The sequence below is a fragment of the Strongylocentrotus purpuratus genome, unplaced genomic scaffold (genome assembly GCF_000002235.5).
Source record: "Strongylocentrotus purpuratus isolate Spur 01 unplaced genomic scaffold, Spur_5.0 spur5_scaffold_7, whole genome shotgun sequence".
NCBI classification, from domain to species: domain Eukaryota; kingdom Metazoa; phylum Echinodermata; class Echinoidea; order Camarodonta; family Strongylocentrotidae; genus Strongylocentrotus; species Strongylocentrotus purpuratus.
In genome coordinates, this window is record NW_022145613.1 from 7,933,079 (window position 1) to 7,950,063 (window position 16,985).

The window sequence follows — 16,985 nt, forward strand, 5'->3', positions numbered from 1 at the left end:
TTTTTCACAGACATCTAATCCCAGGTTTATAAAATTTCCAATGTCTGTTTGGAAACACTCACTCCCTCTTAACACTTTAACAAAGAATTGAAGGGAATGGCGGGAGGGGCTGGGGTTTTAAAATGAAATTTGGGGTTGGTACCGACATTGGAATCAAGAACACAATACGTGAGAGACTTACGCCAGCTGTCTGCTCCATCTGTTGAAGTCTGCTTTGATGAACTTGATGTGTTGTGACTTGATACTGGTGATGACAACGTGGGTGAAGTTCTCCTGGCCTTTTTCTTCTTCGATCAGTTTTTGCAGGTTCTCATTTCCTGGTGATACGTGGCTGCCCTCGCCAGGCTTTAAGTGTGAATTAAATCAAAAAAGAAAGAGAAAAGAAACGTTACTGAAATTAGTACCACTGCTTTATCTCATATCTCATGATAATAATAATAATTATCCTTGCTTATATAGCGCCTAACACTTACTTTGTCAGAAGTTTCTAAGCGCTCTACAATAATGAAGCATAATTACCCTGGCTTTAGCAGTGCAACTGTTACGCGCGCTGCGTTTCAAGGAATAAATTCCTACCAGGTATTCATTCACTTCACCTGGGTGGAGTGTGGCAAATGTAGATCAATGTCTTGCCAAAGGACATTAGTGCGGCGGCGAGACTCGAACCGCGGACCTTGTGATCGACAGTCCGGTGACGTATCCACTCGACCACAACACCTCTCATCTTCTGTTGATACTTCATAAACATTGCGTAACCAAAAAAGTGTACCCAACTTTGGTAGCTTCTAGTTAAAAGTTGACCTTGAATATTCGTTTGTACATAAAAAATTATACCCTGTCTATGATACCATTTTCATAATTGTGCTGCCACGCATGACTTAACAACAGGCCTTTCAAAAAATATTGTCAAAATCCTCTTGTACCAAGTTTGGGCCTAAGTAACGAATGTGGGTCAAAAGCCATTATGTATTTCATTTCATTAAAAAAAAGCACAATTGCTCATTTATTTATATTGACTATTAGGCAATTAAGTTGAAAAGAAAGGTGTGAATATCATCTCATACTCAACGAAATGTTTATTAACAAGCAAAATTCAAGACGTTCTCTCCGTTATGATGATTGCAATCTAGAGTTCATTCGCATCCCTTGTTCAAAATAACCTACTCATTGAGTGATACAAAATAGATTTTTTTAATGAAATTCTGCTGTCAGTTTGATATTTAACATTATATGTGATCTTTCTTGCACTTGGTTTTAGTAACCTTATGCGTGTGAAATTGTACAGTGGACAAGTGAGCAGAAAGAACGTAGATATCATGAGACAAGAATTTAGTAGGCTTTTAAAATAGTCGAAGTTTATCCTGTGGATCGTAACAAGGTTCTATGAAAGCCTATAGATCCATTGCATCATTCAAAACATTGAATCACGTGGCATAATTCAACTTTAAAAATAATTTAATACCGAAGAAGCATATACATATGGCCTGACCCACATTGGTTCCTTAAGCTCAAACTTGGAACAAGGCCAATTTGACAATACTTTTTAAAGTGAACCGGTAACATTGTTGAAGGTAGATGAAAAAATGTGTGATTTGTGTAAGAAATGTTACTTATTATAATTGCTTCTACTGTACCAACCCTCTAACATGCAAACAATCCTGAAAAAATTATCAAACCACAAAGATATTTATTGTTTTCATTGAGGGCGCTACTGTGCAACATCTTCTAACAGTAAATTCTCCCAACCAATTTTTGAATTTTCCCAACCGTTTTCCCATGAAAATAAAATATAAAACAGGCTTTTACAAATCTTTCAACAATAAAATGTTTGGAATGGTTTAAAGAGCAAATTAATTACTTTGTGACGATTTACATTCACCTAAAATGTCATTTAATCATAATAATATAGTTGGGAGAATTAAGGAATCGATCAGATCAGTTTTCCAAATTATTATCATTAATAATGGTTCGTTTCTACACAAACTTTCAGTAGTATATTTAATTTTCGTCAAGCATTGAGGTTAATACCTTATCACCATTTTCTCTCATCTGAACAGTCTTAAATAGTCTTTTTAAAGACCCTGCTGCTCATTCACCCGTGGCAGAAATATTATGAATGGTTTATCATTAGACAGAAATAAGTTACTCTTCATCATGAAATCGCTTTCTAAGTCATATTGGTAATGACGTTTATCTAAGGGCTACCAGAGTTTTTATACGCACTGTATATCGATAGATAACTGTCCTCGCGAAGAGCGAAGAGGCATGTTAATAATGAAAGAAACGAGCGTTATATTGTGTAATTAAACACCCACCTGTCTGTTTTGGATGATGCCTCCGTAGATGTCTTCTTTGTTCTTCTCTCTCCTTTCAAACTCTTCCTTTGATACCGTCATCTCATGAACATCCCTAGAACCTTTGGGTTTACTGATCATCTGTCAGAAAACATGTATAACATGGGCAATTTGCACCGAGTCTAACACTATGCACTGGGTATGAAATACATTGCAAAGAACGGGTTAATCTGCCTGTTACATCCTTATACTGCCACAGATTATGACATAGAAAACTTTTCGAAAAATCAATATACTAAATAAATACGTTCATGATTGATTCTTCAAGCCAGTTTGTATTTGTATATTGAATGGTAGAGGACAAAGGATAAATAAAATTAATGATGACTTAATGATCTTGATCTTATTTATCAGTCAATCATGCAGAGTTTTAGTATTCTATAGACTCATTGTGTTCATGGAACTCTTACCAAAAGCTTACAAAGTTGATCTAGAACATCTTTAGAAGATCGCATGACATCTGATAGATAGTAAATTGTAACTCACCTCACTCGTTTTGAAATAACTTCTACAATGAAAGACCCGTTACATTACACTATTATCTTGCACCACATTTAACTTCTGCCGATTAACTCTTTATACGCCAAACAAGTAATCTCTCTGTACCATGAGTGTATTCATCATGGGAAAGATTTATCAAGGGTTCAAGAGTATTTAGCTTATTCAATAGTAAGATTCATCTGTAAAAGTGATACAGAAGTTGGCATGAAGTTAATGATGACTAGAAATGGGTAATCTTGCACGGCCATTATGTTACACAAAGCAATTATTCTGTCGATGGGTGCCTACTGTGGTGGGCGAAATTGCACTTGTGGCAAACAACCGACCGTGCAGAGATGCGAAGAAAGCAATCGAAGTGTTATTAGGCAATGTCCAAGGATACAGGCAAAAAGTTTATAACTCACCCTGGCTGAATCACCAATGAAAAACACTGCTTGCTTTCCTCCTACTCCAAAGAATGAGATGTCACTGTTTAACGATTTGGGAATGTCTCTGTCTCCATCACTGTCAGAACAATAGTTGATCCAAAAAAAAAGAATGAAAAATTTAGTTTACAACACCTAATTTTTGTTTTTGTAAGCCCCCAACACACCGAACTAGTTCTCAATACATTCTGGAAAATGTTGCCAAGCGGGCTGAAACTGTGAACGAAGTTGAATGTAGTAGCAACTGTTTACGATCTGTTTAAGAACTTCATGGACGGGCTCGGACTGGCTATACGGGAGAGTGCTCTAGAACTTTGAGCCTGCTCAAAATTGTCCCCGTCCTGCAATTACACGGAGTGACAACGTACTTAAAACGAGGAGGACGTACTACAAACGGAATGATTGCTGTACTATGAACGGGATCGCCCTACTCCGAACCTACTAGAAAGTGTTACAACGTACTATGGTAAAACATCAATTAGCAGCAGCTAAGCCCCCATCACATCAAACTAGTTCTCACTACGTTCCGGAACTGTCCTAGAAATTCGTTAAAAACGGGTAATGGTTGGGGTAGAATGTGTAAATAATGTCTATAATACGATCCCAGATCGTTTATAAACAGTACTCAAGACGTCCATATCGTCTGTACCCCGTCCACAGTCAGTTTATATAAAGTTCAGATCGGGTTAATTTGCCATTTCCAGGTAGTCCAAGCCCGTCCGTGATCAGACTTTTTAACTAGTTCTACCTCGTTCCCAATACGTCCAAAGCATTCTAACTAGTTCGTAACACTTTCGTTACACGTTCCTAGTAGAACCGAAGTACGGCAATTCCGTTCGTAGCACGTCCATCTCGTTTTAAGTACGTTGTCAGTCCGTCTAATTGCAGGACGGGGATAATTTTGAACAGGCTCAAAGTTTCAGAGCACCCTTCCCGTCCAAGCCAATCCTAGCCCGTTCATAAAGTTATTAAACAGATCGTAAACAGTTTCTTCTACGTTCACTTCGTTCGCACACAGTTTGAGCACGTTTGGCAATATTTTACAAAACGTAGTGAGAACTAGTTTTTGTGATGGGGGCTTCAATTGAATGTCTTGATTAGCTCAGCTTTAATCGTTGAAGATGAACGGGAATAAGGAATAGCACGAACGCACTGGGGTTTTATAACCCATGAGCCAGGATGTAATTCCACACGCTCTAGGAGCTCGTTCGAACGCACTAAAAACGAGATGAGGACAAGCTGAACTGTCTCTGGACTTGTTAGAATGGGTTTGGTCGTATTGGGAACGAGGTAGAACTAGTTAATAATGGGTATAATCTGACTACGGACTGGCTTGAACTGCCTGGACATGGCAAATTTACCCGATCTAAACTTGATATGAACTTACTGTGGACGGGGTACAGACAAGATGGACGTATTGAGGACTGTTTATGAACGAACAAGGGTCGTATAATAGACATTATTTACACATTCTACTCCCACCATAACCCGTTTTACTATTTTATAGGACGGTACCAAAACGTAGTGAGAACTAGTTTGGTGTGATGGGGGCTTAAAAGTTCATGAATTCATAGTCATCTGCTGTGTTAGTATACCATAGAAGTGTATGTTATTATCATGCAATTGCTCTTACTTGGATGGTCTTTTAAACGCAATTAATGAAGAACTAAATCATTGCCCAAGTTTATAATCTCTTCCCCTTTCTGGCAACTGATATTACAATGTTCTAAACTGTTTATATTGTTTTGTCTTTTCATCCTATTCAGTTTCTTTTTCAGTGCTACTAAATTGGTCTGACACTGAATCTACCGCCTGAGACGGCATCATGGATTTACCGTTTAAAGGACTTCAAAATTCAGGTGGATATACACCCAGTAGACATCTAACTTTAAGGTCTATGTCAGGGGCTTTGTGCAAAGATCCTTGACTTGGTTTCATACAGCTAAATGCAGTTTTAAGATGACTACTCTATACATATTTGGTTTTCCTTGTGAATCATTTTGTTTTAAATAAAGTGATGTTACCTATTGTTCCCTTGTTCTAGTCTCTGTCTCTTGCGATTGAATTTAGAGAGTCGAAAGATGGCCCAGTTGTTGAGTTCCCTGGTGGTCATGCCTTTGCCATTGTCAAGAATACAGACCATGTTCTTATCTCCTGTTTCTTCCAGGTACTGTTTGAAAGTGAAACAAAAAGCAGGATACTTAATGGGCTGTTCAGCCATATTTGTATTTATTATTGTATTTATTAACATTTATTTCCTTCTCAACAGCACAATATAAAACACAATGTATATATACATGATATATGTAACAATTATTTCAACATAGAGTATACAGTAATTAATTCAGATACGGAAGGAAGCAAACCCGGAAAGCGTAGCTTGAGTTGGGAACGCCCATAATAAATTTACACAGTTACCGAAAGAACATTATAGATATTATTATGAAAATTACACTGCCATAATTATAAAGCTATTGACTTCCTAAAGTAAAGTAAAAATCCGCTGCCGTAAAGCAAATGCGACATGGTTTTGTCAGCATAGCTGTTGATTTGATTTGATTTCATTTCATTTATTTTCATATTTCTCATAAACATACATATACATATACATTTCAAATAAAGTATAATTTTTTTTCTTCAATAATACATAATAATAACAAAGATAAGTGGTCAATATGAATTACTGATTTAACTAAGAGAAATATGATGGGACCTACATGAAAGCAAGCAAGCTGTAGGCCCCAGTAAAGTATTTGTGGTAATAAATGGAGGACGGATATACATGTAATAGTGACCAGTCTAAATGAATCAAGTGTGAACAAGGCTGCATGCAGAAGGCCACCTCATCAGTTAGAAACTCATCGCTGCCAAAAATGAATGGAACTGTTAGACCTGAATGTTACAAATAACAGTCATTAAGTCTAACCACTGATAATACCAGGCGCGGATCCAGGATTTCTTAGGGTGGGGGCTCAAATTTGAAATCAATTTGAAATTTAGTGTGCTGAAATATGAAAATCATGCCGGCCAATATTTTGCTCAGTGGGGGGGGGTAGTGAGCACTGGATCCGCCACTGGATAATACTATCAGGTGAAGCAATATTGTTCTTTTTTAATACAAGATATAACTGAAAAGAAATATGAATTAAAGACATGATGTTAAAGAACTTAAGAACCACTTTAGACTACAAGATATTGACTTTTCAGTATTCCATCAAAAGTGTAGTCTTTCCCAGCACCTGTACAAGCATTACATCAGGATACAAACCGTGTACATTTGAGTTTCTAACAAAAGTTATGTGCCTGTCACATTTGTCATAATAGAGACATGACAGTATCAATAACTTCCAAGACTATTTTCATTTACCACCCAAATTCCAATCAGAAATTAACACTTAGCATTTTTGAAGATATTTGGATAACTTTAGGCACATACCAATCTGATTTCTATGTTTCTTGGTCCAACGTTTTTCACCGTGGCTGAAAGTGAGTTGTCTATCAGTTCTGCAATTGCAAATGCTGTTGGGTATAGTAACAAATATTACTAACTGGTGTCATCATGAGACGACGTTAAACATTTATTCTTGTAGAAATTATGTTAATTATAAATTGAAATTTCCAATGATATGTTTAGATATGAAATAGAATACCATTAACAATATCGTTAATGCCATCACGTTATGTCAGTATCACACAGAAACCTTTATTGGCCTTAACACTGCGTCTGTATTTTGATATATAATAAATAATAATGTATTCATTACTGACACCTAAAGCTAAACAGAAGGAAAAACATGGCTCTGTAAGTGTAAGAACGGTGAATCTGAGCAAGTTGTTTGGAAGTAGTAGTGATGAAGCTTAATAGATAAAAGTAAAGAATTAAATACTAGTACCACTGATCACATAATGAAAGATTGCAAAGCTTACGTAGTGGATTCTGTCCTTCGCTGGCATAGTACTCATACATGCCACTCCTGATGATGGTGTCATAGTGGGGTTGGTAATCCACCCTCTCCTGGGTAGGGGCCAGCAAGTCCTGTTTAAGGTGCACAAGCAGTAAGAGAGTGTCTCCATCCTCCACAAGCTCCTCTGAAACGGTAAAAAAAAATGAAATAGTATTAAAGTCCTAAAGGACAGGTATTCATGTACAGGGTAAAACAATTACAAAAAATTACTTTCAATAACTATCTGCCTCAAGAGAATGTTCAGCCTTCTTGAAAGTTTACACCTTATTTGTGGAGTCACATGACTTTTAGTAAGCTTTTGTCAGTAAATAAATGGTGAATCCATTGATTAAACATACAAAAAAATTGAACACTGTATTTTTTAAATTCTTTTTCTCATGGTTAATTGGCATTTCCTTTATCTGAATATGAATGAAAGCTATTTAGATGAAAGCTTCAAAATGACAATTTTTAAAAAATAATGAAACACAGTTGTAATAAAATTGTACTTTTTGCTGTAATTATTGACAATATTTTGAATGTATTTCCATAATAGCAAAGGAGAAATATACCGCCTTTACCATTAATGGCTGGTTGCATTGAAATTATTTATCTTGAAGCTTTAATCTCCATCCATACTTTTCAGTAGGCACTATGAAAAGAAACTTTGGTATTAAATAAGTTTGATAAAAATGCTACAACTACGCTCATGTGTTTTCTGCATGCACTGCATCTTAATTAAATTGATTTATTTGTCCAAAAAAATTGAAATTCATTCCTCATTGGTACAGGTGTATTACAAACAATGTACACAATTATACAAATTATAAAACATAATAACAACACTAGAAATTGAATTCGTCATGGTGACGAATTAGGTGGTCTGTTTTCAATTTTATGATCATTGAAAAGTCAAAAAAAAAAAAAAAAAAAAAATTGTTGGAGACGCCCGGACTCGAACCAGGGACCTCGAGGTCGGAAATCAAGCGCGTTACCGATATACCAAAACATTTCCCATAGAGAATACACGTAAACGGAAAATGAAATTCTCAAATCCCACTTTGCAAGTGAAATATGAGCATGATCCCGTCATCTAATCGAGAAATAAATGGCACACTTGTGATAGCTTATTGTCTCAGCTACAACATACTCAAAGCTCAGCGTAAACAAAGATAAAACGACAGAGATATTGCTCGCGACAGACGAGAATGTAGAATCCAGTTTTGAGAAAAAGTCATGTCCCATAGAGAATACACGCAAAATGTGAAAAATTGACATGCCTCCTTTAATCGCGAAAATACGCCATGATGCCCTTGTCAAAATGAAATATCGTGGTGACTGCATTTGTAGACAATATTCTCAGGTAGAACATATCAAAATTTGGAAGAAAATTAATCAATATTTACAAAGATACAATCAATTTTCCAAAATATGATGACGTCATAATATGCAAATTGAAATTTTGAGTTCGGAGGCCATTATGATGACGTCATGAGTCAATTGAGGGTCAAATGAGACATGGAATCATATCTCCAACTCATGCTTTTTCTAACCATGATATAAAAGTTGGGGTCAATGGACTATCTGAAGAGCTATTATGATTTTTAAAATGGCATGTTTTTGATCAAATTTGCATTATATTGCCCATAGCAGCACGCGCGGATTTTGAACTTTGACGCGCGCTCACGGCCTTATGAAAGGTCAAGGGTGACTGAAAAAAAATGTAAATTGTCATTTACGGTAAGAGGAATCTAAATCATGTAAAAATTTTGAATTTGACCTTTTCCGCGCGCTATGAGCGCGCGCAACGCGCGCGGGGACACTTACGGACGGAAAATTTTGAAATGCTTAAATGACCTGATTCGTACTCTCCTTTAATAGTTAAGTGATTTTGAGCATTTGTAAATTTTGACGCACGCGTACGTGCGCGTCGTGACCTTTATGTGACCTTTGATGACATGACCTGTTGACCCTTGACCTGAAGTATATGTGATATGAATATGAATGACCTTTGCTTATGCATCACGAAGATATGATGGATAACGTGATTTCACAAAATGGCGCCTGGATGACGTCACGATGACCTGATGACCTTGAAAATGTTCCTGTCACGTATCATGACAATGACCTATGACTGTGTCAAAATTGAAAGAAATTAACACAACCGATCTTGAGTTAATCGATAAACAAAAAACGGGAAGAAATAAAAACTAGAAATTTAATTCGTCATGGGGACGAATTAGGTGGTCTGTCTTCAAGTCTTATGATGTATTATAATATTTACTATATTGAGAAAGGGAGAAGTTATATAGACATGTAAACAATGATGATTATGATGATGATGATGATGATCTTGATAGTAATGGGGATGACGATGATGATGATGATGATCATGATGATGTTGATGATTATCATTAACAGACCACGATGACATCAGACTGAAAAAAATGAGAGAACATTTAGATAGTATATAGTCTCAGCTACAACATACTAAAAAATCAACAAAAATCAAGCCGAAATAACGGCGATATTGCTCGCAAAAGACAAGAATGTAGAATCCAGATTTGAGAAAAGTCATCTCCCATAAGGATTACACGCAAAAAGTAATGGATCTAGTGATAATAGGGTAATAATAAAGTAAATATGGTTGTTTATTACATTATTTGCGATTGTACTTGTTTTAATATTCAAAGGAGATGGTAGAGTGAATGGTCAAAAAGAAAAAAAAGTGAAGAAAAAAAAATTGTTGGAGACGCCCGGACTCGAACCAGGGACCTCGAGGTCGGAAGTCAAGTGCGTTACCGATATACCAAAACATTTCCCATAGAGATTACACGTAAACGGAAAATGGAATGCACAAATCCCACTTTGTAATTGAAATATGAGCATGATCCCGGCATCTGATCGAAAAATAAAGGGCACACTTGTGATAGCTTATTGTCTCAGCTACAACATACTCAAAGTTCAGCGTAAACAAAGCTAAAACGACGGAGATATTGCTCGCAAAAGACAGGATGTAGAATCCAGTTTTGAGAAAAAGTCATGTCCCATAGAGAATACACGCAAAATGTGAAAAATTGACATGCCTCCTTTAATCGCAAAAATACGCCGTGATGCCTTTGTCAAAATGAAATATTGTGGCAACTGCATTTGTAGAAAATTGTCTCAGCTAGATCATATCAAAATTTGGAAGAAAATCAATCAATATTTACAGAGATACAGTCAATTTTCCAGAAAAATACTGACGTCATAATATGCAAATTTAAATTTTGAGTTGGGAGGCCATTATGATGACGTCATGAGTTAATTGAGGGTCAAATGAGACATGAAATCATATTTCCAATTCATACTCTATCAAAATATGGAGAAAAAAATTGGGTTCACTTTGCATCCTAAAGCGCTACAATGGATTTTGTATAGGCATGTTTTTGCCCATGTATGCTATGTATTACAAGAGCTCGCACGCACGGACATTATCTTAAACGGACGCTCATTCCGTTATTACTGGTCAGAAAAAGGTGAACAAGGTATCAAAATGCTTGGAAAAATGTGTCAAACATGATGACAGAAAAAATTCAGCGATTCTATGTTGCAAAATATCAGTACGCGCGAAAACGCGCGCCCATCCGCGTGTGCGCGTTTTTTTGCAAAATGCTTGAAATGGCCTAAAACGTATGCAAATTAATTTGAGACGATTTGGAGCATTTTTATTTTTTGCGCGCGCGGTGACGCGCGGACGTACGCATGCGCGCGCGTTTTCTGACCTGAAATTGACCGGACGGATATTGACCTTAATCGTGATAAATATGAATGAGAAATGCCTTTCCGTTATGAAGATATGATCATGAGTAAAAAGTACCAACAAAAACACAAAATGGCGCCTGGATGACGTCATGAAAACTTGATGACCTTGAAAATGTTACTCTAACGTCTCATGACAATGACCTATGACTGTGCCAAAACTGAACGAAATTGACTAAACTGATCTTGAGTTATCCTGTTAACAAAAAAGTGTGAAAATAAATAAAAATAAATAATAATAATAATAACTAGAAATTTAATTCGTCATGGGGACGAATTAGGTGGTCTGTTTTCAATTTTATGATCATTGAAAAGTCAAAAAGAAGAAAAAAAAGAAAAGAAAAAAATTGTTGGAGACTCCCGGACTCGAACCAGGGACCTCGAGGTCGGAAGTCAAGTGCGTTACCGATATGCCAAAACATTTCCCATAGAGATTACACGTAAACGGAAAATAGAATTCACAAATCCCACTTTATAAGTGAAATATGAGCATGATCCCGGCATCTAATCGAAAAATAAAGGGCACACTCGTGATAGCTCATTCTCTCAGCTACATCATACTCAAAGCTCAGCATAAACAAAGATAAAACGATGGAGATATTGCTCGCGAAAGACGAGAATGTAGAATCCAGTTTTGAGAAAAAGTCATGTCTCATAGAGAATACACGCAAAATGTGAAAAATTGACATGCCTGCTTTAATCGCAAAAAATACGCCATGATGCCCTTGTCAAAATGAAATATCGTGGGGACTGCATTTGTAGACAATATTCTCAGGTAGAACATATCAAAATTTGAAAGAAAATGAATTAATATTTACAGAGATACAATCAATTTTATAAAAATATGTTGACGTCATAATATGCAAATTGAAATTTTGAGTTCGGAGGCCATTATGATGGCGTCATGAGTTAATTGAGGGTCAAATGACACATGAAATCATATCTCCAACTCATGTTTTTTCCAACCATGATATAAAGTTGGGGTCAATTGACTATCTGAAGAGCTATTTTGTTTTATAAAATGGGATGTTTTTGATCAAATTTGCATTATAGTGCCCATAGCAGCACGCGCGGATTTTGAACTTTGACGCGCGCTCACGGCCTTATGAAAGGTCAAGAGTGACTGAAATTAATGTAAATTGTCATTTACGGTAAGAGGAATATAAATCATGTAAAACAAATGAATTTGACCTTTTCCGCGCGTTGTGAGCGCGCGCAACGCGCGCGGGGACACTTACGGACGGAAAATGTTGAAATGCTTAAAATGACTTGATTCGTACTCTCCTTTGATAGTTAAGTGATTTTGAGCATTTTGATATTTTGACGCACGCGTACGCGCGCGTCGTGACCTTTATGTGACCTTTGATGACATGACCTGTTGACCCTTGACCTGAAGTATATGTGATATGAATATGAATGACCTTTGCTTATGCATCACGAAGATATGATGGATAACGTGATTTCACAAAATGGCGCCTGGATGACGTCACGATAACCTGATGACCTTGAAAATGTTCCTGTCACGTCTCATGACAATGACCTATGACTGTGTCAAAATTGAAAGAAATTAAAACAACCGATCTTGAGTTAACCGATAAACAAAAAACGGGAAGAAATAAAAATAAATAATAATAATAAATAAATAAAGAAAGAAATTCTGACGAAAACAATAGGTGATCTGTCGAAAACGACAGACCACCTAATAAAGAATAAATAAATAAATAAATAAATAAATAAAGAAAGAAAATTCTGACGAAAACAATAGGTGGTCTGTTGACAACAGACCACCTAATAACATCAATGGCGTTACATCCAACAATACGAGCGACGTCCCACATCCAGGCACCTCAAAATTCAAACGTAAATAGGGAACACGGAAGTAGTCTGTATCAGGTAAGCACAGGGGCGTACGCAGGGGGGGGGGGTTGGGGGTTCAAACCCCCCCTTTGGTATTTTTATGTGTGTAAACCCCCCTAAAAAAAAACTAAAACCCCCCCCCCCCGCCTTTTTTTTAAAGTGACCTTACCCCCCCCCCCCCCAACGAAAAAAAATGTCAAATTTTCAAATTTCGAGACCAAAAAAAAAAAAAAAAGTGTCCGCTTACCCCCCCCCCCCCCCCCCCCCCCCCCCCCCCCCCCCCCCCCCCCCCCACTGAGCGACTCTTTGGTTGGCTGAGTCGTTTGCGATTGTTTTTTGGACTACCAAAAAGAAGAAAAAAAAGTGTCCGCTTACCCCCCCCCCCCCCCCCCTTGAAAAAATCCTGCGTACGCCCCTGGGTAAGCATGATATGTACAATGTGATTGCTTGCCTAGGAAATGGAGCAAAGCAATACAATAGTACAATACTTGCCCTCGTTTTACCCTTCTGTTGTAAACATGAATCGAATCCGGCACAAATTAACGTCTGAAGCGCTCCCGCCTAGTGCGGGGAACGCAGAGGCGAATTCCTGCTCGTTTAAATTATAATCATGGAACAAATGATGTGTTGGGTCTCCAATATTAATACGTGTTACCTTCAGCAATGTACGGTCAACATATATATTTTCTAAACTGGGCAATTCCAAACCGATGGTGCGCTGAGCAATTTTCCTTTTTCTATCAGTTTTCTTTTTGCTAGCACGTGTTCCATTACCAAAGTAACAAATAAGATTGAATGTCAAGATAGACTGAATGATTAATTTATAGAACAGAACGAGAAGTGTCTAGTCTTTGTGTAGTTTCCTACGTTGTCTAAGAAAATAAAGCCTTTGATTTGGTTTCTTCTGAATAATGTGGACATTTTTCGATTACAAAACATTAATGCTGATTCAAAACCAAAATACTAAAATGGCGAGATTATTTGTAAACAGAAAAAGAATGTTGATCAAAGAAAATTTCCCTAGATGTGGAAGAAATAAAGGACAAATTCCAAATGCTAAAATCACCTCTCTGGTGAATGGGAATGGCATTTGTGAGCTTACTGTAAGCTCAATTAAACCTACTTTGCAGCATACATGGCATCGATACCACAAGCAAATTTTCATAGTCGGAAAGATTCATAGTAATGAGTATATGTTTACAATGAGAGGGGAGTATGATCGGCACTGATATATGTACCTGCATAGGGCGTGGCTGCAAAGTATAGTTAGCCCATTTGCCAGGTTCAATTCTATTCAATTCTTAGGCCGACATGTGACTATGAATTGACGGTGACCTCGCAAAGGATTGTCCAATTTTGCAAACTTGGTCTCAAAAGTTGCGAGATACTTGAAAGGAAAACGTCACGAAAAGGCAAGTCACGATCTGAAGCAAGTTCGCGGCAGTTGTGGGTTTTTTTTACAGTGCGGGGTAAGGGGGGTTAAAAATTCCCATCGGTCAAACTAGGGTTAAAGACTATCTGAGGGTTTGCGTCATATCACTATATGGAACCAATTTAATAACCACGCCCATCTTCACACGTTAAATAGTGGAAAACACCCATCTGGGTGGGTATCCTTTGTTCATAAACATGGGAAAAAAAACACAGCAAGAAAATAGAAATAATAACAAATCAAACCACTTTTGTATTAAGTGTCGCTTACAAAAATGGGTACATATTTTTGTTTATCCCCACATTTCGATCAAAATTGAATAGTCATTGATATCTTTTCCATCAAAAACACCCAGCTGTGTAGGAATCCATTGTTGCTTGAGCTTCTTGAAGGACGGCAATCCTTTATGCATGAAAATAGGAAAAAAAACAGCAAGAACAAAAGAAATTTAAAAAAGTATACCACATGTGTATTTTCAGTAGCCGTGTCTACACGATGCAATTTCGGTCAGCGTAAGGTTGTTTGTTTACACTATAATATAAAAATTAAATTTCGCGGAGTTAAGATGCAGAAGGTACACTGTAAAAAAAATAATAGTCGAAATAACTCAATAAAATTGAGGAAAAGAATTGCCTTATTTTTATTAAGTAAATATTACCTACTGCATATTAAGTAGAATTTACTTATTTTGCTGAATAAATTTGTACTCAGTTAAATCGAGTTACATTAACGTAAATAATTTAAGTATTGTAATCATTTTAGATAATTAAAAAAAAACTATGGTAGGATTACATATTGCACGATTTGGTACCCATCTAATCTAACAAGTACATCCACTAATCATTCACTACTTCTATTTAAGATTAATCACTAATCCCTAACACTACTTCCATTTAAGATTTAACCGTATATATATATATATTTATATCTACCACCATCACAAACTATTACATACGCTTCAATTCGACACATATTGAAAGGCTCCAAATTTTATATATACTTGATCGTAGCATCTTAAAAGGAAAGTTGGTTGACAATTTCCTGAAATATCAAGTTTTGATTTGTTTTGAACTGGGTAACAATTAAAAATTGTCTTGTCTTTGCTTAGCCATGTTAAATGAATTAGTAAATGTTTTAAAGTCCTTAAATTTTCATTCAACCACAAAAAAGAATTGTTTTAATTAAAAAAAGAGTTTAATTTGGTCTTAATGAATATTCATAAATTATGTAAATATTTCTATTACGCACTGCATCGGTCCTTACTTTAAAAAGATAAGAATAATCAACATAAATTGTTTGAGTAATACGTATAATTTCTGATTTTGAGCTAAAATTACTAAATTAATACAAGCTGAAATTACTTAAAGTTCTTATGTATTTGATTTTACTTAAATATTCCACGTATGTTCTACTAAATTGAAAGTTTGAGTTAGCAAGACTTAAATTTAGTGCGTAAGTGGCAAAACTAATGTTTTCAAGTAAATTCTACATGGAAAAAATACGTAAAAATTACCAATGAACAAACTCTTTTTTACAGTGTAGGTTGACATGAACTAGTGCGGGCGTCATCTATTTCAGGGGCGGATCCGGGTGGCGTGGAGGCGCACGCCCCTTTTTACCTTAAAAAGAGTTACACCATTAGATGTCCATACACTCTTACTCGGACCAACTTGCCACGATTAAGTTAAAACGACATTCTACCGACCCAGTCATATAACATATGTTTAATTATCTAGTCAGTAAACTAATATATGAGTTTTCTCGCATTTCCAATTGGGTTGCGATGAATAGCTTCAGGTCTCCCGGGGCCCGCTCAGGTGCCCCGAAAATAATAATATATTACTTAAATTAACAAGTACCTTTATCATAACACAGTTAAAGATGTATGTAAATAGAAAATTCATCTAACTATAATTTGATGTTCTTAAATCACTAATGTTCCATTTTGGTTCATAAAATTAGATCTGTGAACCCAACATTGTATTTTGATACCGAAAAAGAAAATTTAATGTGACCCAATTACCCCCCCCCCCCCCCCCCCCAAGGCAGTTTAAAGCAATTTACTTGACTGTCTAGAGTTGATGGTCCTTTGGGCCATTTTTGGAGCAACTCCAGTGCCCATGTAGTCTTCTGTACCCATAACATATTGCACTGCATTGTTGATAGAGTTTTGTTTTTTTTTACACCAAGGAACATTTTCAGCTGAAATATTTGTTCTGAAATACATCAAAACACTGGTGGGCCCCTAAAACATAAAATGTGGGCAATTTGGACACCAATTTTATAAAAAATAGACGTTGGTATCGTTTTAGCATCACATTCCAGGCTCTTCCATGTTGGAGCCGTCAGTGTACCTAACTAAAAGGGGGGTATTGAAGAATTGTAGGTTGCGTGAAATAGCTTACCATAAGTCTCATCTGTATTGATCTCATCTCTGTTGGTGGTAGCAATGACAAACTCTCCATCATATGGGATTCCAAACTCCTATAATTACAAATGGAATGAAAAGATGATTCAAGATTAAAGTGCCCTGAATCCGTACAGAACCATGGGGAAAGTAAGTCACGGTGCCATCTGCGTACAAATGAAGTTTGCATGAATGAAAAACTGAGGTTAAATCGTTGATGAAAATTATGAATAACAATGGAACCAAAATAAATAATTTGGGTGC

General features: G+C 36.4%; 1 protein-coding gene across 1 annotated transcript in view; it reads right to left on the reverse strand.

The window, feature by feature from the left end:
* LOC100890804 (structural maintenance of chromosomes flexible hinge domain-containing protein 1) overlaps positions 1-16,985 on the reverse strand; it is an 82,163-nt gene that overhangs the window by 51,184 nt on the left and 13,994 nt on the right. Inside the window, exons 2-8 of the mRNA XM_003727686.3 lie at positions 16,720-16,798; positions 7,208-7,369; positions 6,717-6,799; positions 5,305-5,450; positions 3,260-3,359; positions 2,316-2,435; positions 182-345 (exon numbers count right to left, since the gene is read on the reverse strand). Of these exons, the coding sequence (XP_003727734.2) occupies positions 182-345; positions 2,316-2,435; positions 3,260-3,359; positions 5,305-5,450; positions 6,717-6,799; positions 7,208-7,369; positions 16,720-16,798 (854 nt within the window). The remainder of the gene's footprint in view (positions 1-181; positions 346-2,315; positions 2,436-3,259; positions 3,360-5,304; positions 5,451-6,716; positions 6,800-7,207; positions 7,370-16,719; positions 16,799-16,985) is intronic.